Source organism: Alternaria metachromatica, assembly GCF_023757995.1.
Source record: "Alternaria metachromatica strain BMP 0045 chromosome Unknown scaffold_5, whole genome shotgun sequence".
In the NCBI taxonomy this organism is placed as follows: Eukaryota; Fungi; Ascomycota; class Dothideomycetes; order Pleosporales; family Pleosporaceae; genus Alternaria; species Alternaria metachromatica.
In genome coordinates this window covers 1,807,765-1,835,690 of record NW_026055496.1, presented here as the reverse complement: position 1 = coordinate 1,835,690, position 27,926 = coordinate 1,807,765, and the positions used below count along the sequence as shown (strand labels likewise).

At 52.5% G+C, this 27,926-nt stretch overlaps 9 protein-coding genes across 9 annotated transcripts; 6 read left to right on the top strand and 3 right to left on the bottom strand.

Annotated features, from left to right (window-relative positions):
- Positions 1-264: 264 nt before the first annotated feature.
- On the top strand, positions 265-1,076 carry J4E83_003550 (uncharacterized protein; the record flags this gene model as incomplete). Its single annotated transcript, XM_049330485.1, has 2 exons — positions 265-511; positions 565-1,076. 2 exons carry the CDS (start codon positions 265-267, stop codon positions 1,074-1,076), a joined length of 759 nt encoding a protein of 252 aa, XP_049190981.1.
- A 782-nt stretch (positions 1,077-1,858) lies between these two features.
- On the top strand, positions 1,859-3,175 carry J4E83_003549 (uncharacterized protein; the record flags this gene model as incomplete). Its single annotated transcript, XM_049330484.1, has 2 exons — positions 1,859-1,867; positions 1,979-3,175. 2 exons carry the CDS (start codon positions 1,859-1,861, stop codon positions 3,173-3,175), a joined length of 1,206 nt encoding a protein of 401 aa, XP_049190980.1.
- A 795-nt stretch (positions 3,176-3,970) lies between these two features.
- On the bottom strand, positions 3,971-6,655 carry YTA12 (Mitochondrial inner membrane m-AAA protease component; the record flags this gene model as incomplete). Its single annotated transcript, XM_049330483.1, has 2 exons — positions 3,971-4,773; positions 4,822-6,655. 2 exons carry the CDS (start codon positions 6,653-6,655, stop codon positions 3,971-3,973), a joined length of 2,637 nt encoding a protein of 878 aa, XP_049190979.1.
- A 1,513-nt stretch (positions 6,656-8,168) lies between these two features.
- J4E83_003547 (uncharacterized protein) lies at positions 8,169-8,687 on the bottom strand (the record flags this gene model as incomplete). The annotated part of the gene is made up of 3 exons (XM_049330482.1): positions 8,169-8,223; positions 8,306-8,521; positions 8,644-8,687. The coding sequence occupies 3 exons, from the start codon at positions 8,685-8,687 to the stop codon at positions 8,169-8,171; spliced, it is 315 nt and encodes a 104-aa protein (XP_049190978.1).
- Positions 8,688-11,330: 2,643 nt separating this feature from the next.
- On the top strand, positions 11,331-12,261 carry J4E83_003546 (uncharacterized protein; the record flags this gene model as incomplete). The annotated part of the gene is made up of 2 exons (XM_049330481.1): positions 11,331-11,335; positions 11,424-12,261. 2 exons carry the CDS (start codon positions 11,331-11,333, stop codon positions 12,259-12,261), a joined length of 843 nt encoding a protein of 280 aa, XP_049190977.1.
- Positions 12,262-14,824: 2,563 nt separating this feature from the next.
- On the top strand, positions 14,825-16,019 carry J4E83_003545 (uncharacterized protein; the record flags this gene model as incomplete). Its single annotated transcript, XM_049330480.1, has 4 exons — positions 14,825-14,844; positions 14,901-14,992; positions 15,046-15,159; positions 15,211-16,019. 4 exons carry the CDS (start codon positions 14,825-14,827, stop codon positions 16,017-16,019), a joined length of 1,035 nt encoding a protein of 344 aa, XP_049190976.1.
- A 6,068-nt stretch (positions 16,020-22,087) lies between these two features.
- On the bottom strand, positions 22,088-22,938 carry J4E83_003544 (uncharacterized protein; the record flags this gene model as incomplete). The annotated part of the gene is made up of 3 exons (XM_049330479.1): positions 22,088-22,476; positions 22,528-22,783; positions 22,834-22,938. The coding sequence occupies 3 exons, from the start codon at positions 22,936-22,938 to the stop codon at positions 22,088-22,090; spliced, it is 750 nt and encodes a 249-aa protein (XP_049190975.1).
- Positions 22,939-24,799: 1,861 nt separating this feature from the next.
- On the top strand, positions 24,800-25,782 carry J4E83_003543 (uncharacterized protein; the record flags this gene model as incomplete). Its single annotated transcript, XM_049330478.1, has 3 exons — positions 24,800-24,805; positions 24,830-24,836; positions 24,890-25,782. 3 exons carry the CDS (start codon positions 24,800-24,802, stop codon positions 25,780-25,782), a joined length of 906 nt encoding a protein of 301 aa, XP_049190974.1.
- Positions 25,783-26,001: 219 nt separating this feature from the next.
- Positions 26,002-26,666, top strand: J4E83_003542 (uncharacterized protein; the record flags this gene model as incomplete). The annotated part of the gene is made up of 2 exons (XM_049330477.1): positions 26,002-26,008; positions 26,161-26,666. The coding sequence occupies 2 exons, from the start codon at positions 26,002-26,004 to the stop codon at positions 26,664-26,666; spliced, it is 513 nt and encodes a 170-aa protein (XP_049190973.1).
- Positions 26,667-27,926: the final 1,260 nt, after the last annotated feature.

Below are 27,926 nucleotides of genomic sequence, written 5' to 3'. Positions count from 1 at the left end.
TTGGCACACTGACAGGTGTCACCAAACATCCGAGCTTCTACTATAGCAACTACCGGACAGGGTTTCTCGCCGCCTCCGATGACCCGGTTCAAGCAGTTTAAGCATGTCGTCTACCATAAACGAGCCAAGAGCCCCTAAGCTTCACGGGAATGACCTCAGGACAGCGGGCGGGGCCTTGGCGTTTATACATAAGATGGAGGGCATTGGCCTACAATGTGAGCAGTTCGAAACATCAGTCGTTCAAACAGTCGTTCTTTCATCAACATGGGTGTCAAGTCTTTCATTGTCGCGGCCTTTGCTGCGGTTGCCATCGCTGGACCGATTCCCGAGCCTCTCGACATGATGAAGCGGGCTGGGCCTGCTGCCGGACAAGTCATCACCAAGTGCGCCAACCCTGGTCAAATCGCTCTTGCCTACGATGACGGCCCATCTCAATACACCCAGAAGCTCGTCGACACCCTGACTGCTGGTGGAGCTAAGGGTACTTTCTTCGTTACTGGATCGCTCTACGGTATGTATATGCTTCCTTTACTACAAGCTGAAACCACCATCTAACATGAACAGGCTGCATCTACAACCAAAAGACCGCCCTTCAAAACGCGCACAAAGCGGGCCACCAAATCGCGTCCCACACCTGGTCCCACCCCTCGAACTTCGGTTCCCTCTCCACCAACGACCTGACATCGCAAATGACGCGCCTCGAGCAAGCCCTCGTCAACATCATCGGCGTAAAGCCCACCTACATGCGCCCGCCTTACCTCGCCACCGGCGGCAACGTGCTCCCCACGATGAAGACCCTGGGCTACCGCGTCATCACCGACGACGTCGACTCCGGCGACTGGAACGGCAAGACGCCCCAGCAGAGCCAGCAGGTGTTCCAGCAGGCGGGCACCAGTGGCAATGGCCACATTCCTCTCATGCACGAGACTTATGCCAGCACGGTTAACACGCTTACCCCGTGGTTGATTAACTGGGCGAAGAACAATGGGCTTAAGATGGTCACTGTTGCTGAGTGCCTTGGTGATGCACAGGGTGCTTACAAGAGTGGTACTCCCAACGGTCAGGGAACCTGCTAGATTCGTTGAATCGGAGATGGGCTGCTGTGCTGTATGTACTTATCGCGTTGCTCGATGCGGAAGGAATGGCCGGTACATGGCGATGTTGGTGAAACTTGATTAGTGTACATATTTACTTCTGGCAAGACTCTTTTGCGAGAACAGGATTTCTGCTTCAACAACATGTTTATGATCTTGAGCTTCCCGAGGTCGTGTCTGACAGATCACGTTCCCTGACGGTGCCTTCCTTCCCTAGGTAAGTATGTGCGTCATCGCTCCCCGTGCATCCTCTTCTCCCCACCAACGAGTGCGACTTCATCGACGAACGATCATTATGCCTCTGTCTATTCCAAATGTTGCATACGCCCCGATCTTTCCAACTGCTCTTCAGATGCTGCGAAACGTGCCCGCACGTGGCTTCGAGCGCACCACGCAGCCTGATAGCTCTTAGGGTGCGCGATTCGATGATCTGCAAACCTCACTTTGCCTCTATTACCTCTATATCCTCTAGTATCATCACCTTATCCCGGCTCGCTCACCCTCACCTTGGACTCTCTTACCCACTAGCGCTCTTGCCGAAGTTAGCTTTTGAACGACTTCATGCCTCGCATATAAGACTTCATTTCCTCAACGCTATCTCTGGATCTCTACACCCCACTGGGATAACTTCGACTAGCCCTTCAACGACTACCCTCCCAGCAAGATCATGATGGATCTGTTGGATCTACCGCCGGAAATATTCCAGAAGATCATCGCGAGCTACGTTCATAAGGTTGGAGTCAGCGAGGCATGGGAACGACGCGATGTCTGCAGTGAGTGCCATCCGATGATCTCCCAACATGAACTTATTCGCTCTAGGAACATTTGCCGCCTTCATCTCCGAAGAGTGCTTCGGCAGACAGCCCGTGATCAGATACGCACAGCCGGCAGGCAAACGAATCTTCCTCCGACACGTAAAACTGTTCCTTACATACCGGTGCAAAAGCTTGTACGGGGCTCCGACACTACTGCCCAGTCTCGTCCGTAACGTCGTTGAGCACTTCATGACGACTACATCACAGACATCGGAGATAGTTCGCGAGGCCTATACGGACCGAGTTTGCCACGCCATCGTCAATCACCTTCCTGAAGGCAAGCTATTCAAACTCGCCACCAGACCTACCCTCCTCATGTGTAACAAAGCCGCCAGCAATCCGGTCGAAACCTATTGCTTAACGATCGCCATATTGATGGAAGACAAGGAGCTTGTCACCCACTACCTCTCTCAAAGCGTCTCTGTGTGGAACGGAACCGAAGTCTTTGAAATACCTCTCAAGGTCGCCGCACAATCTGGAGCTATTGAGTTCGTGGCTCAGCTCTTGGAGAACGCAAAGAGCAGCCTTACGAAGTCAGCTAAGGCCAAGCCGACGATGCATCTGAGCACCATCATCGATCGCACTATTCGGTCTGGACACTGGAATGTTGCCATCATCGTCATAGACTGGTGGTTTCAGCATCTTCGTAAGCCCCTACCAGCGTCCGTAGAAGATTGGGTCATAGCAGCTGCTGGTATTCCTACGACTAAGTTTCTACACCGGATACTGGACTATGATCATACACCCGCCGCAAAAGCTAGACTAGTGGAATGCCTCTACTATTCTCAAACTACTTGGGGCGTTGGTCGCATGAACCGTCTTGCTAGGGCTTTAATCAATCGAAACATTTTAGACCCGTCAAAGTTCTACAGTCATGTACTCGCACTCTCCGGTTCTCTCTTAGCCCTCGCGGTTGAAAAGGGTGATTTCCAACTCGCCACGAGATACCTGAAGCTTGGTCTGAGTCCAAATGGTCTGCAAAACCCAGAGGGCAACCTCGAGTATCCGCTGGTCCGAGCCGTGAAGAAACGCGACGAGACTATGGTTAGGCTTCTACTTGATCATGACGCCGATCCAGAGCCAGCGCAACGCTGGATCTCTAAGGCTTTTGACAAGTCAGATGAAGGGCCCTTCAAGTACTTTTCAGAAGTATTACGCTGTGACTGGCGGAAAGAATGGGACACCACAGAGAACATTGAAGCACTGATATGTCAGGCAGCCCAAGCCAAAGATCGGAGAGAGAAAGAGACCTTCACTGACGCTTAGTCGTGTGCGATATCATCCACAGCACTCATATACTGTGTGCTGGTTTGGCGATCCATGACTGCGGCAAAAGTTCTTCCGTTACGACTTCTCTTCCATGTTCTTGGATGTCTCTGACATCTCAAAGCTCTTTTCCTCTTCTGACATTCTTGCCTTCCCTTCTCAGCATGCGAATCCACTAAACAATCACACTCAGCAAAAGTACTTGCTTTCTTCTTTTCTTTGTCTATGCGCAATGGGCTTCAGCTCTCACTCTCCATAGCTTTCCTCAATGCAATACACCATCCACCTCTAACGAACACTGAGCTATCAATTCTTCTCCTGTGACCCACAATCCAGTTAAAGCACCCTCTTCAGATGAGAAACTCAACATCGTGAGGCCTGACTCAACGCTACATCTTCTCAGTCGCGTGTTGTTGGCCTGATGTAGACTGTACACTGCCTGCCTATCCAGTGTTTCCTTTGCATGAGGCGGCAGCCAACCCGAAGTGCAGGACGCAAATTGTCGACGAAAGGTACACACCCGTGTCACACCAAGCTTATAGAAGAGAAGGTTTTTGAACTTTACAATGGATATTTCTGTCGCCGGTCAACTCTTGCGAACCAGGCGAACAATACTGTTACAAAGCCAATGCGCACTTGTCTATGCTACAAAAGCCACGACACCATACGCATGCTTACGTCTAGAGTGGAATGAAACCCTTTGAATCATCGCCAAGCACTCCTCCATGTCATAACCATGCCACAATGCACCTAAAAAGAAGGAAAAGATCGATAAAACTACATCTCCAGCCACTCTCACCTCCTAGCGTCCAGATCCTTAAAAGTCGCTGGGCTGGGAGGTACCAATGGGCCCTTGACACCATCGTTGCCTTGCGGCTCGATGTATCCAGGCGCCTTGCCGTACTCACCGGAGAAGTACTTGTGGAAATCTTGGCTGTCCTCGAAGGGACGGGGTCCAAGTAGCCTGATCATGTCTTCGCGGCCGAGCATCTCCTTCTTGAGGAGCTCCTCTGCTACAAGGCCGACTTCGTGCTTCTTCTCGGTGAGGAGGTCCTTGCATTGCTTGTAGGCTTCGTCGACGATGCGCTTGACCTCCATGTCGATGTTCTTGGCGGTGTCTTCGGAGAAGGGCTTGGTGAGTTGTTGGCCCTCGCCGTCTTCGAAGTAGATGTATCCGATCTTCTTGCTCATGCCCCATTTGCTGACCATGGCGGTGGCCATGGCGGTCACCTTGCGGAAGTCGTCGGATGCGCCCGAGGTGACGGTGTCAAAGTGGAGCTCTTCGGATACACGTCCTCCTAGTGTCATGGCCATGCGGTCCATTAGCTGGTTGACGTTCATGAGGTATGTGTCGCCGTTGGGGAGGTACTGGGCGTATCCAAGAGCGCCTTGGCCACGGGGAATGATGGAGACCTTCAGGAGAGGGTCGGCCCACTTGAAGTACCAACCGCAGATAGCGTGACCGGCCTCGTGATAGGCGACGGTCTTCTTCTCCTCAGGCTTCAGGACAAGGGACTTCTTCTCGAGACCTCCGATGACACGCTCGATGGCTTGCTCGAAGTGTACCATAGCAACAGTCTCGGCGTTAGCACGGGCGGCTGCAGGCTGTTAGTGCATGTGCAGTCAAGAGGATCATAAATACGTACCGATCAAAGCAGCTTCGTTAACACAGTTGGCAATGTCGGCACCGGAGAAGCCCGGTGTCAAAGCTGCTAGCCTGCCCTTCAAGAATTCCATGTCCTCGTTGGTGACAATCTTCGCCAAATGGACACCGAAGATCTGTCCTCGTCCGTCCATGGTGGGCTTGTCGATGCTGATATGCCTGTCGAAACGACCCGGTCTCATCAGCGCTTTGTCCAAGACGTCAGGTCGGTTAGTACCGGCCAATACAACGACTTGCTCCGTGGTGTTGAATCCGTCCATCTCTGTCAGGATCTGGTTGAGAGTAGCCTCGCGCTCGTCGTTGCCACCGCCAAAGTTCTGCTTCGATCGGGCACGACCAATAGCGTCGATTTCGTCAATGAAGATGATGCAAGGCGTGCTCTTGCGCGCATTGGCGAACAAGTCGCGGACACGCGATGCACCAACACCGACGAACATCTCGACGAACTCGGAACCACTGACACTGAAGAAAGGAACGCCTGATTCTCCTGCGGTAGCCTTGGCAAGAAGCGTCTTACCAGTACCGGGGGATCCAGATAGAATAGCACCACGAGGGATCTTGGCGCCGAGCTTCTGGAATCGACTTGGGTCTTTGAGGAAAGAGACGAACTCCATGATCTCTAGCTTGGCCTCGTCCATACCGGCGACATCTGAGAACTTGACCTTGACATCCGTCTCGTGGTTGAACTTCTTGGCGCGACTCTTACCCATGCCGAACACACCACCACCTCCACCAGCGCCGCCTCCCGCACGTCTTGTGAAGTAGAAGAGCGCACCAAGGACGAGGATGGTGGGACCGAAGGACAAGAAGGTGCCGAACCAGGAGATCTCACTCGAGTATGCCACGGGTATGCGTTCGGAGCTTGGGATGCCTAGCTCATACTGTGCGTCGTCCATCTTGCGCTCAAAGGCCTCGACGGAACCGATTGTAAAGTAGTAGTAGAAGTTCTGGTTGACGGAAGGCGAGTCGGGGTACATGGACGATACAGCCTCGCGGTGCAGGTAGACCTTTGCTCTGTTGCCGTTCAGGATGACGATCTTCTCGACCAGACCCTTGTCCAGGAAGGTCGTTCGGAACTCCTGCCATGTTATTTCCTTGGAGTTCTCGCTCGGGAAGATGGTCTTGTATGTGAGGTATGCGAGGAAGGCGCTGATGAGGATGGTGTTGGTGTCCATACCGCCGCCGAACATGGGCCCCACTGGTCCACCAGTTCCGCCAGCGCCACCCTTGGAGCCCTTGCCTGGGCCTGGGTCATGTGCGCCCGACTTCTGCTGTGGTTCCTCGGAGCCGTCCTTGAACTTCTGCTGATGCTGGTCCGCCGCCTTGCGTGCCATGTTGGTTGTTAACCGCGAGATCTTAGCCGCGGTGGCCAGGTCCAGCTTCTCGCCTCTCTCCAGCTTGTCCATCTCCTGTCGCAGCTCTGGTGGTATTCCAGTGCGCTTAATCTCGTCCATTGCCTCCTTGATGTTCTGCTTCTGTGACTTGGGGACGCCCATCGACACGAACGAGACCAGTTGATCCAGCATCTTCTCCTCCTCTGGCGTAAGTTTGGACATTTGAGGCTCTCCCTCCTTCTTTCCAGACAATCTGAACTCAGGCTTGTGAGGCGTGCCGTCCTTCTTCGCTGGCTCGTCATCCTTCTTCTCCTTGGGCTCCTCCGGGGGCCCGGTCGCAAATCTCCGCACCCGTTGCTGGGTATATATACATTGTGGTATCGGTGCTCGTGTGCGTAATGTGCGTGGTGCCCTCGTGGCAGCGTTGAGGCAGGGTCGGGATAGGCGCGCTAGGTTGCCTGAGCGGCGGAGGAGTGTCGACATGGCGGCGGAACAGAGGTGCCGGGACTGCGGGGTGGGGTATAATATAACAATGGAAGGGGGTATGTGACAAGTAAAGAAGAGCGACTGTGTTACCGCGCCTGTTCACTGCCTCGGGCTGGCAGTAGAAGAATGTCTTGTGGCGGGTGCGCTTCGATGGCGAAAGCTAGGATATGACAGAATCATCGAAGTTCTACCCATGCCACCGACACGCCGACTGCCTTACTAAGCGGGGCTGCCTGCCCGCATTACGCGTGAACATGTGCCAGAGTCTAGAACCACGCCTTGACTCGATTGTTTCTTTTGCTTTTGAGCCTCTTATATTCCGCCTCAATGCTCTGCAAGAATGTGCGGTACGTGTAGACACCAATTGCCTCCTTCTAGAGTAGGTTCCCTGCTTCGGTCCGACCGCCACGGGTATTCATCTCCATGTCCAAGAGACGCGCAAGTAGGAATTAATTGATGATACAGTAAAGTCTTTGATCAGCGCACTACAATATATATGACATCCAGATCTCATGTAAAGTTCGCACCCGAACAACTCCGTCAAGCCACTGCATGTAGATCATGCAGATGCACGATACATGCACCGACCGACTAGTTCCATCATCCATCCTGGTCCGGGGCGATTACTATGGCTCGTCAGCCCGCAGCTATAGCGCACGAAAACACCAACCTTATTCACACGCAGTCAGCGCCATGTTTATTCATCCGGGCCGGTATAATAGATACTTAAGGTCTTCGAACTGCGAAAGACTTCCATTCCCCAATTAATCCAACCATAGCAATGCGTCACTCTATCATAGCCTTCGCTGCGCTCACGTTCTTCCCTCTCATATTCGCCCAAGCACCCAATGCTTCAGACGCTACCTACCTGACTGCACCTGCTTTAGTCACCACACCTGAGAACACCACCACCATTCAATGCTGGCGTCTGAAATACCCTTTCACAGTATCTACAACAGCAGGGACCGCGGGAAGCCGTGCCATAGCATTAGGCAACGTTACGAGTCTAGGCTATGTCATCCAGCCACCGCGATTTGACGGCGGATTGCATAATGCGCCTACAACACAGTGAGTAGATTGGCTGTACGCTGAGCTGCGCTGACACTTTCAAGAATCGTACACTTCCTATCTGGACTCGCGCGTATCACTTTACCCCAGGACCCATCTCAGGAGCTATGGTTGCCTGGGGGTAAGGGCGGTCTGGTGGTCGCTGCGGATACAACGGGCAAGGGACACATAACGACTTATCCGAGTGACCAAGACACAGTCGCCATTACTGCGCCTTTTGACGATGGTGTGGTTCCACAGTATGAGGTGATCAACGAAGGGCCGTGTATGGGGCGACAGACGTTCATCTAGTAGACTAGGAATGCAATCCGAATGGAAAGAAGGTGCATGTTGGTTGTACAGTCTATTCGTTGGCTCGATGCAAAGAGAATTGTAGTGTTCCGCTTCCTTCCTCCAACTCCTGGTGCTATACACCTTCATTCATCTCTTATTATACAGCCACTTACTCCTCGTCGGCGAACAGGGCACGGCCAGTCTTGGAGTTGAGGAACTCGTTCCTGTTATCATTGTCAGCCTGCCATCCAATGCACCTTGGCCTATTTATGACCCTGCTATTCTTGATAACATCCATTGACTCACCTCTCGATAGCCCACTGCATGGTGCCGTATGCGATAGCCAGAGGGGGGATGAAGTAGAGGACTTGGTTCCTTGAGCGGCGCATGACGTTCCAGAAGCCCTTGCCGATGAAGGTAGCCATGGGGCGCTGTCGGTTGGGGCTCAAGGCATAGGTGACGACGCCCTTGCCGGGGCGGCCACCACCCTCGTAGGGGTTACCCCATGAGCCGATGTGCCAACTATGCCACTGTCAGCATGATCTCCTTCCTACTCCGATGGGTGTGCGATGCGAGGCGGGTCGAGGAACGGATTCTTTCGGGGAAGGTGGCCGGGGCTGCGTGCGGGTGGAGCGCGGACGTACGTGGTCTTGGTCTTTGCGAGGGTTTCAGACGGTCCCATAGCCATTTTGACGGTGTGAGAGTTGCGTGTGGAGGTGCAATGCGTGGGCGGCGGCGTTGGCGTTGCTGTCAGAAAGCTGCGAGCGGTGCTGGAATGCCAAGCCTTTTCTGCTAGCACCAAATGCGGCAAGGCGCGGCAAGAGCGAATAACACCAACATGATTGGCCGCTCACCCCCGATACAACTCTCTCGAACATTCACCTTCCGACGACCGGACTGGAGGAGCTTTCACATGACGGCGATTACCTCGTGATGTGCGGACACTTACCCAAGCCTTCAATCACGCCGGCTGCGAATGTTCCCACGCGTCTATCGGCCTGGACTTTCGAGCAATATCATAAACTCAAACCGGAGAGACACCACAAAAGACAACGGAAACCCTGGCTTGAAGTGCGCATCTGGACCTTGAGACTAAGCTGTAGCTGTATCCGACCACAGTTCCGAAAGATCGGCTATCATTGCATCAGCGACGGCATACCCGCGTTGCAGCACGCTACGAAACAAATCCAAGACCTCGTGCATGTCATGAGCATCCCGGACACGCGCTCCTGCGACCCTCAAAGGAAAAAACAGTAGCACACCCGCAACCCCATTAGCCAGCAACTCGCGACTCAGGCAAAGGATTTGACGCATGTGCCACTCGATCTGGGAGCGAGCTAGGATCGGCGCACACGGTGCCATTGGCTTGGTCCAATGTACATGGTAGTCGTAAGTACCCGAAAGGTAGATGCTAATGGCGTTGTAGTATATGTGAGCAATGAGAAGTTCTGGGTCTGATGCACCCGATGCATGCTGCCAGCAGTTGCTCACCTCGCACCATTCGCGCAAGGATTGCTGAAGTAGTAAGCCTTCAGCAGCAAGGTACTGTGCACGCTCAGCTTGCACTTGCTCCGGCAAATTTTCTGCTTCAAATTCACAGAATTGGATAGTACGTATACTCAACTCAGAAAAGCTGGGTAACATGTCGAAGAGTGCTTCTTTCGGGTGCCAGAGTGCTGCACCTTCGCCAGTCCAGAGCTCTGCCAGTGCGGTAGTCCACACAGGCTGACTGAGAAACGTCGGTTCAGAGTAAATCAAGGCCCTCGATATCTCGAATACACGGGCTGAAAGGAAGAAGTTACGCTTCTGCGTATTCTTTTGGTCTGGAAGAGCAAGGCATGAAGGTGGTTGGAGCCGCAGGATTGCGCAAGTCCCGTGCAGGAAGTGCGAGAGCCAGTTGGTCCCGCTAGCATCGCACATTAGCTAAGCCACGTTAGCCATTGTCACCTCCTATCTGAGGTTGGCGCTTACCTCGAAAAGGCCGAGCAGAAAGGTCGTCCACAGTGTTGATGGATCGTCCGCAAACTTGTTGTGGGTAATGCGGGCTTGGACATTTCTCACGGATCCTACGTAAAGCTGCATCGCGCCCTGACGTCCTTCTGGGTCTTTGGTTCCCAAAAATTCCCATTGGACCCGTTGGCATCGATGCAAGGCTGCTACTGCACAGAGAGCATCCCTCAAAGCGACCGAAGAATGCATCATGCTTTGCAACTCCTTTTGCAGTAGTAGACCACCACTGGAAAGTACATTCATCGGTAGGAAGGAGCTGAAAAAGTAAGCCATGTTTTGCTCAGTTTTCCCTGGGCTAATTGGCGATCGTGGCTGAAGCTGCTTCTCGGCTCCTGGGTTAACGAAGACAAAACTCGAAACTGCCGACCTCGTGGGCACCACACACGCTTGTCTTCTTCCTTTGCAGTAATCGCAAGGAACGCCGCCATTACACTATAACCGGTTAGTGCTGGCAGACCTGGTAGGGCTGAATCACTCGCTTTGATTTTGCGCTTAACACAGGCTTCGCACCTTTTCCGTCTAGCCTTACGACCATCATACGGCCCAATGCCGGGTGACATGTGTGGCGCTCGTGCGAAGGTAAGTCGTGTAGCGGCAAATGTAGATTGTTAATGCAAGGCAAGCGATGAGGCGTCGTCTATCCCAGCATCGGACATTTGCAGGATGTCGTAAAAAGATGCTTTGGGAAGTGGTATCGCGTCGCTGAAGGACGAAGCATAGGAGCAACGGGCCCACTAGAGGCGGTGCCAGCTAACTTGACCGTTTTAGGAAACGAAATAACGCATTTAGACTTCCTTGGGACTAGAGGCCAACGACACCGACAAGCCGCCGAGCAAGATCTCCTCCACTACCCATGTCAGTCGAAAATGCGGCTCTGCTGCACTAGGGAAGAAACTGGAGTATAATTGTATCCACTGTCATGTCCGCTTTTGGTCACGATAGAGCGCTCGGAAGAGGGTCGAGCATCTCAAGCACTAGATGCTTACCTCAGTCAAGACTATAGATACCACTCATGCTCTCAAACATATCCATCACAAGCACCTTTCTCTGCTTTCGCCTTTAACTTCCAAAGATCTTACATATCATCTTCACCGTTATCAACAATCGACAACATGGGACTTCGCATCTCAGTTTTGCTGGTACTTCTGGCATCTTCACCTGGCCTTACAATTGCCAAAACTACACTCCCAATCGTCGCCTCTCATCATCAAGATGTGATAATCGCTTCCGCCTCGCTGACCGACCATGCTCGCTCGGACCCGTACGCCAACGACGGCAGCCCTCGATCTATCATGGTATCCGGCTTCTACCCCACCACGCAATGCCGTCGCAAGAAGGTCGAACCCTACATGCCTCCCGCGACCGCATCCTTCATGGACACCAAGTTCGGCGCATACGGTCTTCCCAATGGCAGCTTCCAATCACTAGGCCTTGAGACCTGCATGACTCCGGCCAAACGAGGCGGTTGCTCGAAAGACTTGCCAGTCGTCCTCTTTTCAGGCGCACTCGCTACATCTCGACACCTGTACAACGCCATGCTCCAGAACGTTGCGGCTACTGGTTACATAGTGCTCTCCATTGACCATCCCTACGATGCAGATATGGTTGAGTTCCCGGATGGCACCATAGTGACTGGTGTCGACATCGAGAGTGATGCCGAGATTGAGCTTGCACTCAACACGCGAGTCGCAGACATCGAGTTTGTCTCCAAGCAAATGAAGAACGCTTCAGCTATCAAAGAGCTACTTCCGGGATACGTGAGCGCCAAGAACGCACCCGAGATGGCCGTCGTCGGACACTCTCTAGGAGGTGCAGCAGCAGCCAGTGCGATGATATCAATAACCTCTCTCAAGGGCGGAGTCAACCTCGACGGCTCCATGTTCGGTCCCGTATTGACAACCGGCTTCAACTCCCCCTTCATGCTAATGGGCCACGAGAACAAAACACAAGAAACCGATCCCTCCTGGAAAACTATCTGGCCAAACCTCACTGGCTGGAAGAAGGAGTTTGAAGTCAAGCACTCAGCACACTACAGCTTCTCGGATCTCCCCTTGGTCATCTCTGCGTTGGGTCTGGATGGAAAGTTGCCAGCGCAGGTAGAAGAGCTGCTGGGTTCTATTGAGGGGCGTAGGATCACGGGCCTTACGACTACGTATGTTGCGGCTTTCTTGGATATGGTGTTGAAGGGTGGGAAGGAAGGTGCTTTTGCTAAGGCTGGCGGTCGGTTCACTGAGGTTGAGGAGGTGGCTTAGTCGATGAGGAGGATGTCGTGATTGGAGTTGTGCCTTGGTGTTGGAGGTACAAGGGACGATGTTAGTATTCTATAGTTATGTCGATAGTCCTTAATCATTAAACTGTAGTGGCTTACCGTATCCTGGTATTACATTAGTCCCGAGATCAAGTCCTTAAACTCCATGATTCAACATCTTGTGTCGTAACTCCTTACTCCCGTCAATGGCGTCTAGCGTTTGCCTAATTTGGTGTTAGCGCCGTTGCCGTGCACGAATCCCCAGCCGGTCTTCGGCAGAACTTCTTTCACACCACTCGTCTCTAACAGCAACAGCGCCCACCAGCTCACCTCCATAATGAGGCTGCCAAAGCCAACCACAAAGCAGCTCAATTCTGGTGCGCGCGTGCCTACTCCAACGACGCATCCGTCCTCCGTTCCCGCTCGCAGCGGATTTGGGAAGAAAAATGCCCAACGGCACCAAAGGTTGCGTACTTTCGACAATAGACCGCCGCCGTCAAGTCTGGATAGCCAGAAACAAGAACGCTTTGATGATGCATCATTCCAGCTGTATTTCGAAGAACGACTGGAAGAGCTAGGAGAAGACCTCAAAGCTTTGACACGCAACTCTCCATACTCACTGCTTGCAAGCTTTTACCGCGACACTAATCCCCTTTGGAACTATAATTGGAAAGATTTGCCCGAAAAGCCTTGGATTTCGGGAACGACATCCGGGGAGACAACTCGTTCTTTATGCCGAGGCCAGTATCACAAGATGGTAAAGGATAAATATCTGCATAGTCGTAGAGACATCGAACAGAAATGCCCTAAGCTACACAGATACCTGGTAGAGTATCATGGCAGTACACGGCAAGCTATCCTTAGCACATTACCACTACGGATAGCTACGGGTGACGCATTGACGACTGCACACCTCCTCGCAGACCGGAAATTTGTGAAACGAGCTCTAGACTTGCGCACGACGGCCAAGAACATTTTTCATACTGCGATTTTCATGAACAAGATGCTCAAAGAACTGGAGAATACTCGCGTAGTATCGGCAGCATCACTATTTGACATGGACTACTTCCAGATCAAGGTACAATTTCATTGTAAGAGGGAAAGCCAACGAGAAGCTTTGCGAAATGTGCGTAGGTCAACGCAACATGTACGGTCGACTGTCGAGCCATCCATTTCAGACTCTGGACTTGGCCTGTGGAAACGTATCTCTGCCTTGCCATCACGGTTTCATGGTAGCCATTGGCTTCAGTTGATTCTCAATCCTCGGGAGACTCAAACATCTCAGCCAAGGCACAACTCCGCTTCGACAGAATACAACCGAGCTGGTGCGGCTCGGGTTAAGCCTATTCACCATTTCTACGACCATTTTGCTTTCCTTGACAAGCATTCTCAATTATGGCCAGCTTCTATTCTACGTCTCATGCATTACGAGATGAACAAAATGTTGGGCCGACTGTATGGGCAACGAATACCGCATTTCTTAAACGAACATTATAAGATGACGAAGGCGAGGGCTCATCAAGTACCTGTCCCTGTTGTTCACGCGCGTGTCGCGCACTGGATTACAATACGGGAGTTGCAAGCCAAGATTAACATGACTGCAAAGGAGCTGGAGGACATGGTTGACGACCTCTTCGACTTTCAAATCTTCCAATATACCAACACATCTGTCCGGATATCGCAGGGTTTGATTGACAAGAGTCGTGCTATAGGAATGGAGATGCTGGAACGCGAAGAATCGTGAAGACACTAGGTACATGGAGAAGGCTGCGATCTGAGTTTAACAGGCGGTTTGAGCGCTACAAGAAATATGTCAAAATTTTACGAATCAGCACATGCTATCAACTCCATCTGCTAGAACGAGAGCCGCCCTCGGCAGCATACGTTCTATCAAAGTACTATACACTGTCATGTTGCAGTCTCACCTGGGCATACTAGAGCCCTATATCCTGCCTAGATACTTGTTCTAGGGCCGCCTACCAAGAAATACACATCATTGAGACCGTCATAGCACGTATCAAATGTGACAGTCCATGCGACCTCATGACCGGTGGCGCGTGGTAAGTGCCAAAGACGACTGACCAGAAACGACATGGCCGGATCATACCGAGATCGTGGGGTGGGGTACAATCGCATGTACCTGTACTAGCCCAAGCGTATGCACAGAGCTGGTGTTCTTTCCTCCCGATATGTCATTGTACCGCATTTGTAAGTGAAGGATGATCTACGGAGAAGAGTACGCGCTGTGACGATGCAAGTTGTAAAAAGTGCGGCTATGCAGCGCGCCACGAATTTGCTAACCAGCCTCTTGCAGGATACATCGACATTTGAAATCATTAATAAGAACAACAGGAGCGAAAGTGACGTTTGAGGTGCACCACCAGGAGGGCTAGATCCGAGGCTTGCCGTGCGATTAAACGTTCTTCCAGTGGTCCCGATGTTTCTAGCGTGATGACGTCACCCGCAGCTGTCGCGCTACATCTATGATATGAAGTGTATCAGCTCCAAGCATCAGGAGAGATCCTAAAGAACTTGAGCTCATATTCAGAACCTTAATTTCTTTAATCATGGCACCCAAGATCTTCCTGTATGTATACACATTGCACAGCTTGTCAACTCTGCTGACGTTAACTCTCCATGCAGCACCGGCGCGACCGGGTACATTGGAGGCGACACCCTCTTTGCGCTGTATGACAAGCACTCTGATTACGAGATCGCGGCTCTAGTGCGAACAGGTACTTATCACCCTCCTCATGATGAAGGGGGCATTATGCTGAAAGTGATGAAGAGGAGAAAGCAAAGACCGTCACCGAAGCTTTCCCCAAGGTGCGGATCGTCATCGGTGGTTTGGACGACTCCAAGACTTTGGAAGACGAGGCAGCAAAGGCAGATGTAGTCATTCGTGAGTAGCCCATAGCCTTCCTCACCCATAGGTCAACACTAACAATCGCAGACACCGCAGATGCATCTGACCACGAAGGCGCCGCAAAGGCCATCGCAAAGGGCCTAGCATCCGGCCACTCCAAAGAAAAGCCCGGCTTCTGGCTCCACACCGGCGGCACCGGTATCCTCTGCTGGGAAACCATGCGCGACGACAACAAGCTAGGCGAATGGTCAGAACGCGAATACAACGACTGGACCGCCGTGCAAGACCTAACCGGCCTACCCAAAGACGCCTTCCACAAGAACGTCGACGACCTCGTACTTTCCGCCGGATCAGAATCAGTCAAGACAGCTATCCTCTGCCCACCCACCATCTACGGACGCGGACGAGGCCCATCGAATACCAGGAGTCGACAAGCGTATGAACTTGCGCACCTCATCTTGACTGGCGAATACATCCCCATCATCGGCCAAGGAAAAGCACGCTGGAACAACGTCCACGTCTCGGACCTCGCACAGCTGTTCGTTCTACTCGCCGAAGCCGCGGTGGACAACAACACCGACGCCAAGCTCTGGAACGAACAGGGTTACTACCTTGTTGAGAACGGTGAGCACCTTTGGGCTGATCTCGCGCGTCTCATGGGTAAGAAGGCAACTGAGCTGGGCCTTGTTAGCAAGAAGGAGATGAAAGAGCAACAGCTGGGTAAGGATAAGGCGATTGAGCAGGCGGGCTTCGAGGCTGTGAGTTGGGGGTTCAACAGTAGGGGTAAGGCGGAGAGGGCGAAGAAGTTGGTGGGCTGGCAGCCCAAGGGACCGAGTATTGAGGATACGGTTGAGGAGATATTGAAGGATGAGAAGGAGAGGTTGGAGAAGAAGTGAGAGGCGTAGTAGCTTATCAGTGTAAATTGATTCTTATCTGGCAAAGCATCAATATGCATGCAATCACGGCTCAGTGAGGCGAACTTCCGCATATCTTGGCCGCATTGATAGGATGTTCAGGCTGCGCCACACAATCTTCAGGTCCGATGTTTCACACGCCAGGCAGCAGCATTTGCACCTGATTGCGCTATCAGGTCTCGAGAGTACAAGGTACAACAACATTCCGTCCAATTCTAAGTAGGATACTAGCAAACCCAGGCCTTTCCTCTGCCTGTCGTGTTCACTGAGCCATCAGCTTACACACTTGAACAACTCCACCAGTATGGCGAGTATCGAAAGCCGCCCCCTTGGGCAGCAGGCTCTTCGTGGCTTTGGCATCTTCCAAGCTATCGTTTCCGTACCCACAATGGTCATCTTGGGCTTCTTTGCATGGCGTGAAATGATATTTCCTTACGAAGAGAACTATTACTACTTCTTGTACGTGCGCCGTCAACCCACAGACACAATCCACCAATCCTTTCATGCGCAGATGAACTAACTTCTGCAGTGCATCTTCCATAACGGCGCTCATGTCCGCCGGCATCGTGTTCATCGTGTACGTCCAGCGCAAGGCGGTTGCAACGCCGTTCCAGGTGTTCGCATTCGAGGTCGCAAAATCGGTCCTCGCAACAGGTCTATGGCTTTGGCTTATATTGGACTCTGCGTTTGGCCCCAATCGAGGTTACTACACGGAACCGGAGATTGTCAGGAGACGAGTCCAGCGCGATGCGCTCGCCAGCCTATTGTTGTTGTGAGTCCGCGACCGTTTTCGAAAGTGAGCGTGGGCTGATATTGTGTAGTGTATTCTTCTATCCGCCGCTTGGTTACGCGTATGTTGTTTGGAGGACGAAGAGTAGCCATGGAGACGTTGAGCGCGTAGGCGACGATGAAGAGGAGGGAGTGGATCGAGCGGAACGATCACCGCTGCTATCGCGAAACAGCGGGAGGGTCCTGGGTTAGCGCTGTGGTGTTAGCTACGTGTCTTGAACACTCCTGCGGACAGACTCTGAGGGCTAGATGTCAGATTTGGAGAGGCGATCAACCCTGATTGCTGGCCAGACCAGTCCTTCCAAGTTGTTTCATGTGCAGCCATATAGCGTAAAGTAAAGGTATTTCTTTTTGGGGTATGGTACAGGTGCCGTTCAAATACTGAATCTTCCATGTAGCCACTCACTGCTCACACGCTACGTTCACGTACGGCTACCACAGCGAGCGTACGTGACCACAGTGTGACATGTCCTTCCTTGGGACTGTGTGTTGATCATGTATCGATAAGACGTTCCTCATCGTGAAGCGAAATAGGCCGTTCGCCTTCCCTTTGTTCACTCTTCATAGCGAAGATATCCGTGTCCGTGTGCCTCCACAAATTTCGATCAAGCCTCTTATTCAGAGCTGACTCCAGTCCTTCAGAAGTCGTTGGGCCAGCACTTCTCCTTGGGCCATGTTGTAGCGTCGTGGCTAGCGGCGTGGGCCTCGAGCTGCGCCTTGTTGGTGTTGACGATTTCGCGGCGGCAGTTCTGGCACTGTGTGGGTTTGGGTGGTCAGCTATGCGCGATGATGCCGTGCAATGCAAGAGCATCAGTTGGGAAGCGCAAGAGTGCCTACGATGGACGTCGGCTTCGGCGCCTTGACGGGCAGGCCGTTTGCCTTGACTGGCGCGCGGGTGCCAGCCTTGTCGGCTTTCTTGTGCTCGCGCTGGATCTTGGGTGGTGTCAGTAAATCCCATACTGTGTAGATAGCCTGGTTATTCAACGTACTCTGTCCTTCTTGGAAATAGGCATGGTGGTGGATCGAGTGGATGTGTTGGTGTAGAGGCGAGGGGAAATGTTCTGCAAATAGCGCGGGAGAGCGCGATCACTTTGATCAGGGTCTCGCTTAGCGCGTAGTCTGACAGATAAGCCCCGCTTATCGCCGCCTTGCCTCACATCACGAGCCATACTACCTTCACACCATTGACATCGCTTTCAAGCTTTCGAAAGCTCAGCTCGCAAAGACACAGCAAGTCCTCGAGCAATAGAATTCCCATCCGCAAATCTTGGTGTGCACTTGGCACTAATCACGATACGTCTTGTCTGCTTGAACATGTTACGGATAGGTCGCGAATCTGGACTTCATTGCTACCTAGGTAGAAGTAACAGTCTTTTGTAATGCAACATGAGATGGTAGTGTTTGCTGACTACGAAAATTCGATGTCTTCCAGCGGCACTCCGCGCTTTAGCAGTTCTGATCTCGTCAATCTCGGATCATGCCTCGTCCATGTATCTGGTGCACTTTCATGGCTAAACTCTTGCCAAAATTGTCCTTGTGTATCAGTTCTTCGACGCCATCCCGATGGCAATTCATGGTTCAATCTTGGATCTTCGACCTGAATCATGCCGGTCTCCGTATGTAGAAAGGCCCAGAAGTATCTCCCTGATTCCGCGTCATAATGTACCACCTCCTTAGATGCACTTGGTAAGGGACCCAAGAATGCTTCGTTGTTACTGAGTCCAGATACGTAGCTTTCTCCAATGACCTTGTAACTCCCATCTGAAACTGCGCGAATGACCATGGGAACGTCACACCCAAGCAGGACGCATATGTGGTCGCCCTCGCATGCGCCTAAAGGGCCTATGCCGAAATGATTCGAGGATAACGTGAAGAACCCTCGCCGATTGCACTGTTGGAAAACGTGCTCTGATAAGATATGCTCTCTTTGATACGTGTCGACCTCGTTGTTACTGAGCGTTACAATGTCCTGGAAAAACGCTAGCATTGACTCTAAACTTGGAACCGTCTTCAAAGGTGGCACGTAAAGATCCGACACGCTACCTCCGCCAATACCAAGACAAAACGCTTCGGCTATGGGTTTACGATCGACGTAATCAGAAGCCATGTCTAGACTTTTCGCCCATCGTCGGATACTGGAATTGACATCGTTGATTGACCCATCAAAACTATCCATCTTGGTAATTCTGCCGAGCCTCAATCCCGTCGCTCTCAACACCCTGTCTTGCAAAAGCGCTATCTCGCATGCGGACTTTCCGGAAGCGTGCGCATTCATGGGGGCGCTTGTAACCAAGGTCCTGAGATCAGGTATCCATGAGGGCCAGTTTCCCATTGTTTCATCGTATTGGCATAGGCCCAACATATCGAGGCGATTCCACTTATGTGTAAAGTATGTCATCAGATCCATGTATACATCTATTACTGGTTTCTCGTAATCGGGCCGTAAATCTATTCGGGTTCCCGTTCTGGATGACAGTTCCAGAATACCGTACACACGATCTCGCGGATCAATGCATCGAGAATGTCGCATGAATATAAACAAGGATAAAAGTGGTTCATCAAATGCACTTGCAAGATAAAAGCAATGATTCAAGAGTGTTACGGCGTCTCCCAGTTCCCGTATTTTCCATGGAAGCACACTTCTCTTGTAGGCGATACAACCCAGTAGAGTTTGAAGTTTCGCCCAAGGCATCGTGTCGGTGCCACTCAGTATTATTGTGTTTGGCTTAGCTAGGCGGATCTCCTGCCATATCCAGAGCCGCTGGAACCAGGGTCGTCTCAAGAAGCTTATGATCGCCTGCCAGGTGGCTACGCCATAGGGAAGCTGTTCTCTGATATCGCCCCAATGAGCATCGTATGGTTGATCGGACAGACTTCTCAAATCCCCCTTTTTATGATCGACCTCGACCTTCGTAGCGAGAAACTCGCATGTTTCCATGACTGTCTTGCTGTCGCCATCGTCCAGCCCTAGCCAAACAATAACTCTTTCTGCTAAGCTGAATATGTCAGCCATCCGCTGGACCTGCTGACCTCTCTCACTTAGGTCTTTCTGATTGATCGCAATAGCGTCTATCCATAGTCTTCTGGGTACAACAGGATCGCGAAGATACGGCAAAGCTTCCGCAAGGTTTTCGGTAACGTCGATGCTATGATCGCTGCTCGACGAAACGCGAAGCCGGCATGGTGATTCGGCAGAACCCCAGGTGTAGGAGAGCGCTTCATACTGTGGCACATCTTCTTTTGTAAGTCGAACGATGCTGAGGTCGCAGATCACTTCGCTATCTCGATCGGCCGCGGGTAGTAAAGTGATGAGACGGATCTCATCGTTGCTTTCGTCCAGTGGCTGGTAAACATATTGAGCCATTTCTTTTTGTCGCCGCAGCTATCGAGCTGCCATGTCCGAATGCAGTAAGCGGCAGGCGGGTATCGCAAGTAGAGGTTGTAAACGTGTATGACGACCGAAACGATATAGGGTGTACTGCATGCGGCGGCCGACAGTAGAAGAAATCAGCTGGAAGGCTGCATGAAGAGAATGTCCAGCCTTCTTATACAGTTGGTGGCGCATCTTATCTGCACAATATCAGCGCGCATGACGAGGTGCACCACGGCTTGTAATGTCAGCCTTCAGCCTTGTGCGGGGTGCTCGACAAGTCACAGTGGCTACTGCTGCAGCGATTCGCTCGGCAATTGAGAGTGTGAAAATCCTATGTTTGGCGCTTCCTATCCACGCAGTGTAGCTGACTTATGGGATGCGAGTGCGTGGTGAGGAGGCATTGCGGTGTCGGGACACCTAAATCGTCCCTCTGTTGCAGGCGGCAGGAGCAAACGACATGCGTAGAGCGAAGAAGGTCACATCCATCAAACACATGTCTTCGGTGCGACAACGGAATGTGACAGCGAAAGTAATCAACGATCTCGATGAAGAAGAAAGATCGTGAAGGGCGCCGCACGTGGCGAAGAAGCCCCGAATCGCGGCTTCCACTTTCCACGTTCTGGCCCTTGCCCCAATTGGCCAGCGGAAACAAACAACGCGCTATTTTTATCAGAACTTCCGCCGCGCTGACTACCCAAACCTCTAATTCCTCAGCGCGCCCTCGATAAATATCCTAATCCGCAACAGCCTGCACGCCCCGGCACAGAAAGCCAAGAAGACTGCCTTGGACAATTTCCGGTCGATTTTCTAGTACAAAGACGACGAAATGGCGCGTGGCAACCAGCGCGACAAGGCTAGGGAGAAGAACCTCAAGGAGCAGGCTGGAAAGGTATGTTTGAGCCTCGTTTCCGGCACCACGAACATCGGCAATCTCTGTCGTCTTTCTTATGAAGAATAAATCGCTAACCCACTGAACAGAAAGGCAAGAACACTGTATGTGTATCCAGGAGAGACTGGCGATAAAGGCCTGGAGGGGTGTTGGCTAACCACAGGCTGCAGCAATCCGGTACCGAATTCGCGCGCACCAAGGAGAACGTAGCAGAGATCATGCGCGCTAAGCAGGCAGCTGGTAAGTTCCTCATCTCGCATTTCGAATCACCTAGACCTCAAAAAGGCCATGCGATACTCTCAAGACGGCGACGCTGACTGCCTGTGTAGCTGAGGCAAAGAGGGCCGCTGAGGGCGCTAAGAAATGAGCGGTCAGACAAGATGCGCAACGCGACAAACGACAACATCTTGATGCCGCCACCGCCGTCACAGTCAAGCTGTTTAGAAGCCTATCATCATGAAGCGGAGTTTCCTGGGTTTGGATTAGAAGGCGAAGGAGTGTGCTTGGATTGATTCCTGGATATACCGAATACACCGATTTCTGATTTTGAACGCCGTGAGGAGCCCATTGCGCCCTTTCCCCATGCAACACAGTCAACACTTCACCACGATTCAAACCAAAACACCAAGCACCAATAGCACTTTTGAACATGGCAAAGATTGTGAAAGTGCGATCTCTTGGATCTAGCTCTAATACTAAAGTTTTTTTACAACGTTACAATCAAGTCTTTAACTCAAACAGCACCACCGCGCGGCTACCATCGCAGCATGTGGATTACGGTATAATGCGAAACGCCCCAGCAAATGATAAAAATGGTATAAGGATCCGGGGGGAACAAATGCTAAACCAGAAGCTTTCTTGCCCGAACCCGTCGTAAGAATATTGTTTCTCGACCAACCACCTCTCCTACAAGATCAACCAAGCGCATACACCTAGTCGATCCATTCTCCTGCTCCTCCTCATTACACCGTTTCTCCAAGTTTATATTCGTGAAGGCGTTTATGCGATCATGCCGGGGAAACCACCGAAGTTGTTGATGGCGGCGGTCTCGGGGAAGGAGGCCATGCCGCAGAGGCATTGGCAGGAGCAGGTCTGGCCGGCACCGTCGGTTCCTTGTCCAGCGACGACGGTGGCGGAGGCGAGAGCACCGGTGCCAGTACCAGTACCAGTTGTGGCGGCACCTCCAGCCTCGACGGTGACGGTGGTAGGGGCGGCAGCGGCGCCGGGGTCAACGGACTGGAGGTCTCCGGCGACGAGGCCGGTGCCGTTGGTCTTGATGGCTAGGCCCTTGAAGTCGGCCATGGTCTTGTCGCCAGTCTCGGCGGCGTTGATGCTGAAGACCATGCCCTTTCCGCAGTGGATGCCGTTTTGTTGCTTGCAGTAGAACCCTTGATGATGTTAGCTGTTGTTCGTGTCATCATGCAATGTAGAATACTTACAGAGCGGCTCTGTTGTCTCGACGGTCATGTTCCATGTGACACCAGCCTTGCCCTCAGGGTTGGGCATGAAGCCAGAGTCCATGCCTCCCTCCATCTTTTTGCAGGGCTCGGCGAAAGTTGATTGAGTGGCAGTGTGGTTCTTCTGCATGAATTCGAAGACGACCATGTCGCCGACGGCGGCCTTGATGGACTCGGGGTTGTATCCTAGTACGGGTGCCATGCCAGTCTCGACGGGCTTGACTCCACCAACGACGACCTATTGTATGTCAGATTAAGTTCAATAGTAAGTAGTATGAGTGTACTTACAGTGTGCGTCATCGCGCCAGCTGCGACCTCGGGGGCAAGGCTCATAACCTGCATCTCGGCGGAGGCAAGTACGGCCGCTAGGGGTAGTGCTGTGAAGTACTTCATTATGACTAGATTGCGTATCGTGTAAAAGTGTCGTAAAAGTGAACGTAAGCCTGCGCTGCAAGCACTAGAATATACGATAGAAGGTTTGAAGGATTGAAAGGGCACTACGAGGGCCGGCTCGGACAGTAAGAAGCAGATGAAGTAAGAGAAAGAGACAGTGAAGCACTGGTATTATGAGGCAAGAGCGATGAGATGAGGAGAAAGTTTATGCCTGGGGATTGTCTATTCCTTAAATCCACGCATGAAATTGTTGGATTTGGAAGGCGTGCAGGCCGTTGCGCACATGGCGAAACACCAGCCCCTTGCGCTCGGCATGGCATGGGGGAAACGTTGATCGGCTGCAAGAATGGCGAGATTTTGGTGATGCGCACTTGCTTGGGCGCAACGGCGGGGGGTGTTTGGGACTCGAACCGTTGGAGGTGGGTTCGAGACTGTCGCGGTGGTGTCGCAGATCCGTCTCGCTTCTCGCCAGACAAGCCGAATGCGGTAATCTAAGAACCACCAAGGCTATAGGCGCAGGGACAGAACTAATCAGAATGCCTGGACTATGGGGCTGGGAACTCGTGAGCCGCATGGAAACTGCAAAGCTTTCATCTCGCAGCCTGTGTTCCCGAGGAGTTGAGGCACGAACTGTGTAGGTCGTCAGTCGCGTGCAGGGACTAGACCATGGCATTCCTCACCCCATTGGTTCAAAACAACGACTTTCAAGCCTCAATATGTCTGCTTCGTCTTCTAAACTTGCTCGGCAGCCACAGTGTGATGCGCACTGCCTCCAAAATGCGTCATTCTCTGGATCCGCTACTGAGTCGCTGGGGGCTCTTTGCGAGCCTGCTGCTGGCCAGCATGCAGACCAGTGTAGTAACCGGCATAGTACCAGGACATCATAATGTTCTTCATATTCTCGTCTTGCACTGTTCAGAGTTAGCAGCATGTCACCAACTGTCAAACTTCCACACCATCCGGAAGTAACGGCTGTCAAAATCACGACTTACCGGTTCCAAGGATGGCCTGCGGCATGGCATCTGCAAGAGTGCCGGCAGCATGTGGCACCGGAGGAGCCTCAGCACTTGGCGATTGGATCTGCGGTTCTTGCTTCCCGGAGAGATCTGGTTCCTGGTTCTCGTAAGACAGGGTTCGGTACTGGGCTGTTTCATATGTACACGTACCTGCTGCGGCGACGGACCGCTTTGAGCAACGCCATTGGTTTCTGACAGCGGCGTGTCTACATCTTCATGATCCGCGACACCGCTGGTCTCTGCTGTTGCCGATACGGCCTCCGCTTCATCCATCAGGTCCCCGTATTCCCTAGAAACGTTAGTATCGTGATGTAAAGGCTTGGGGGGCTGCTTACCCCCGTGCTTCCTTTAGCTCTTCCTCCGTCAGGACGTCTTCAAGTTTCTTGCCTGATTGGTGGATACTGTGGTATTTCTGTTCTGTTTAGTCGATATCCTCGCGGAAACTACGAAAACGACGCGTGTAGAAACTTACCTTGTACTCATTTACCGCCTCATCCCAGGAATCGATCAGCAGAGAATCATCCCACGCGTTCTTGTCGCTCATGTCTACAACGGGTGCCATGTTGAACTTTGGATCTTCGGCGGTGTACAGAGCAAGTTGAGTTGCTAGCCTGGTAAAATGCTGTGAGGGCGTTCACTTTTTCTTTTCGGTTTCAAGTATTTCGCTTGGTGTGAGGTAAGTATCTGGAGTTGTAGGTTAATGGTGAGGGCTGGGGACTATCTTGGCAAGTGTCCATTAGCGCGACTGCCACGAAAAAAGTTCCCGCGTCTGAGCTCTCCTCCGAACTTTTGCGCGTAACAACATTCGCGACCACACAGACCCCACGCCATTACACCAAATCACAATGGCTGTTCAAGACACCACAGGAAAGAAGCGCAAGGGTGAGCAATTGCGACGTTAATAATTCCCGATCACGGTCGCTAACTTGTCTCAGGCGCATCAGAGGCGGCGCCCAAAGCGAAGAAGCCGAGAAAGTCGGACGATGTCACGCCCGTCGAAGCCAAGCCAACGCGGAAATCTGCGCGCAAGCAAGCCGCCGACTTCATGGACATTGAAGAGGAAGCTGCGCCCGTCGCCGTTGCCGAGCCTGTCAAGCCGAAGAAGGGCAAGAAGAGCAAGGCCGCTGCCGACGTCGATGCCGAGATGGCCGAGCCCGTCGCGGAGGTAGTCGAGGTTGCTGAAGTACAAGAGAAGCCTAAGAAGCAGGCGAAGAAGGGCAAGGCCGCTGCCAAGGTCGATACTGAGGCCGCTGAGCCTGTCGCTTCCGTTGTAGAGGTCACTGAAGTGCAAGAAAAGCCCAAGAAGGGCGGCAAGAAGGGCAAGACTGTAGTCGCAGAGGAGACCGTCGTAGCAGAGGCCCCTAAGGAGAAGGCCAAGAAGTCTAAGAAGGGAAAGGCTGCAGAGGCTGAACCCGTTGAGGACGCCGTCGCTGTAGTAGAGAAGACCACCACAGTCGCAAAGCCAAAGAAGGCAAAGGGAGGAAAGAAGCAGGAGGCGACCGAACCCGAGGTCGAGGTCACCGAGGTCACAGCGGTGGAAGACGACGCAGACGATGTTGCCGAAGATGACCAGACGGCGGCTCTCCTCGCTGGCTTCAGCGACTCCGACTCAGACGACGCCGATGAGGACGTCAACTTTGACGAAGAAGCAAAGGTTCCCAAGCTCAGCGCCAAGCAGCGGAAAGCGATCAAGCAGGCGGAGGCGGCACCCAAGTCCAACCAGCCCGGTGTCCTCTACGTTGGGTATGTGGACCAGTCCATTATATACTACATATTGCTAACAATGCGTTTAGTCGTGTGCCCCGCGGTTTCTTCGAGCCCCAGATGAAGCAGTACTTCTCGCAATTCGGCAAGGTCAACCGGTTACGCTTGTCACGCAACAAGAAGACGGGTGCTTCCAAGCATTTCGCTTTCGTCGAGTTCCAGTCCGAAGAAGTCGCTGACATCGTCGCACGAACAATGAACAACTACCTACTGTTCGGTCACATCCTCAAGGTCCACCTCATTCCTGCTGAGCAGGTACACCCCGACCTCTTCAAGGGTGCCAATGAGCGGTTCAAGGTCGACCCTCGCAACAAGAAGGCCGGTCTCGAGATGGAGCGCGGTGTTGAGCGTGCGCAATGGGAGAAGCGCGTGGAGAACGAGAACAAGAGAAGGACAAGCAAGGCTAAGCAGCTCAAGGAGGTCTTTGATTACGAGTTCGAAGCACCAGCGCTCAAGACTGTCGACAGCGTACCAAAGCACACCAGCATTACTACACTTGAGGCCGCGAAGCCCCAGCAGCTTCTTACCGAGACGGCTACTGAGGAGACCACAGCTGCTGAGCTCCCCAAGGCCAAGAAGGGCAAGAAGGGTGCCAAGGCTCAAGCAGCACCAGCACCTGCTGAGGTTACTGAGATCACAGAGGTAGTCGAGGCTGTCTCACCTGCGCCAGCAAAGAAGGGCAAGAAGGGTGCAAAGGCCAAGCCTGTTGAGGCAGCTGAGGTCGTTGTGGAGGAGGTTGCCGCGTCTGCCCCGGAGAAGAAGACCAGGAAGCGCAAGTCGGATGTCACGGTCGAGACTACTACCGTCACCGAGGAGACCGTCCCAGAAGTAACGCCCAGGAGCAAGCGAACCAAGAAGGAGAAGGTCGTCGTCGAGCCCATCGTCGAGGAGGTCGAGGAGAAGAAGACCGCTGCCAAGCCGAAGAAGGCCAAGAAGGCGAAGGCTTAAACGCGCTGATGTCAGTTCTGACAGCTGTCAGCTTCGTTGTACATGTTTAATGGCCGCGGCAGTTTACGACTTTCTGCATTCGACCACCTGCACCATTCTTCATCGATGAGCCGGCGTTACGTAGACAAAACGTGGTTTTAGCGTATCCATACCAATGCAGCATTCAACCATCCAGTTTCCGTTTCCCACCGCACGTTATGCGTGTTTTTCACATGCCATCCACCTGATTTGACGTGGTACTTCTCAAGTGGGCACTTCCCCCCTGGTCTCTACTCCACATTTAAACCTCATGCAGAAGGAGCACGAAGAATATTCGCGCTTACACTAGCTACCTTTCCGGATGTAGAAAGTTTCCGTAGAGTGGATTTTACGTCTAGTAGGCACGGGGGAATAGTTCTCGTATAAGATGACAGTGCTTCCTACGCCAAGATATCCATCAACTCTACATTGCTAACACACTGTAAAGAGTTCCTCTTTATCAATCCCTCGTCATATTCATTTCCCCATCTTCCCATCAGAGTCATCACTTCAAAATGGCGGAGAACGACGCACGCCTCGCGGCATCCCAAATGTACGAGTCTGTTACCACATTGCCCGCAGCCAAACGCCACATCATCACCCACAACGCAGAGGGTAAAAGCACTGTCCATTCGAGCCCAACGTTGCAGTACTACGGATACCCCGGTATCGGTGGAACATCTCGATCATGTACGTCTTACCCCTACCACCATCCACCGGCGAGACTCAAACAACATTACACACCGCCGACATATCCATCAAGCAGCCATACTAACCCTACCCCGACTAGACGCCACATCCTCCATCCCAGCCTCCCTCCAAAACGACCAGGACATCTTGGCCTATACCTCCACAGAAGGAGAATCAAGCTACACCGGTCGCAGCATCGTAGCCAACGGCTCTGGCTCCCACCTCATCGTGTGCGACCTCGCTCCCGGGCAGGCGAGTATGATGCACCGCACTGTATCTATGGACTACGTAATCTGCACCCATGGCGATGTTCGTATGGAGACTGCGACTGGGGAGATGGTGGATTTGAGGCCTGGTGTACGTACTCCCTTTTTCCTCCTTGGGGATTCCCCGTTTCGGGTTGTTTTGGGAGTATCGCAAAAGGACGCGTGATTTTGTTGCAACGTTACTGATGGATTGGGGATAGGATCATATTATCCAGCGAGGCACGATGCACAAGTGGCATAACGCGTCGGAAACTGAGCCCGCGAGGTTCATTGCTATCACATTACC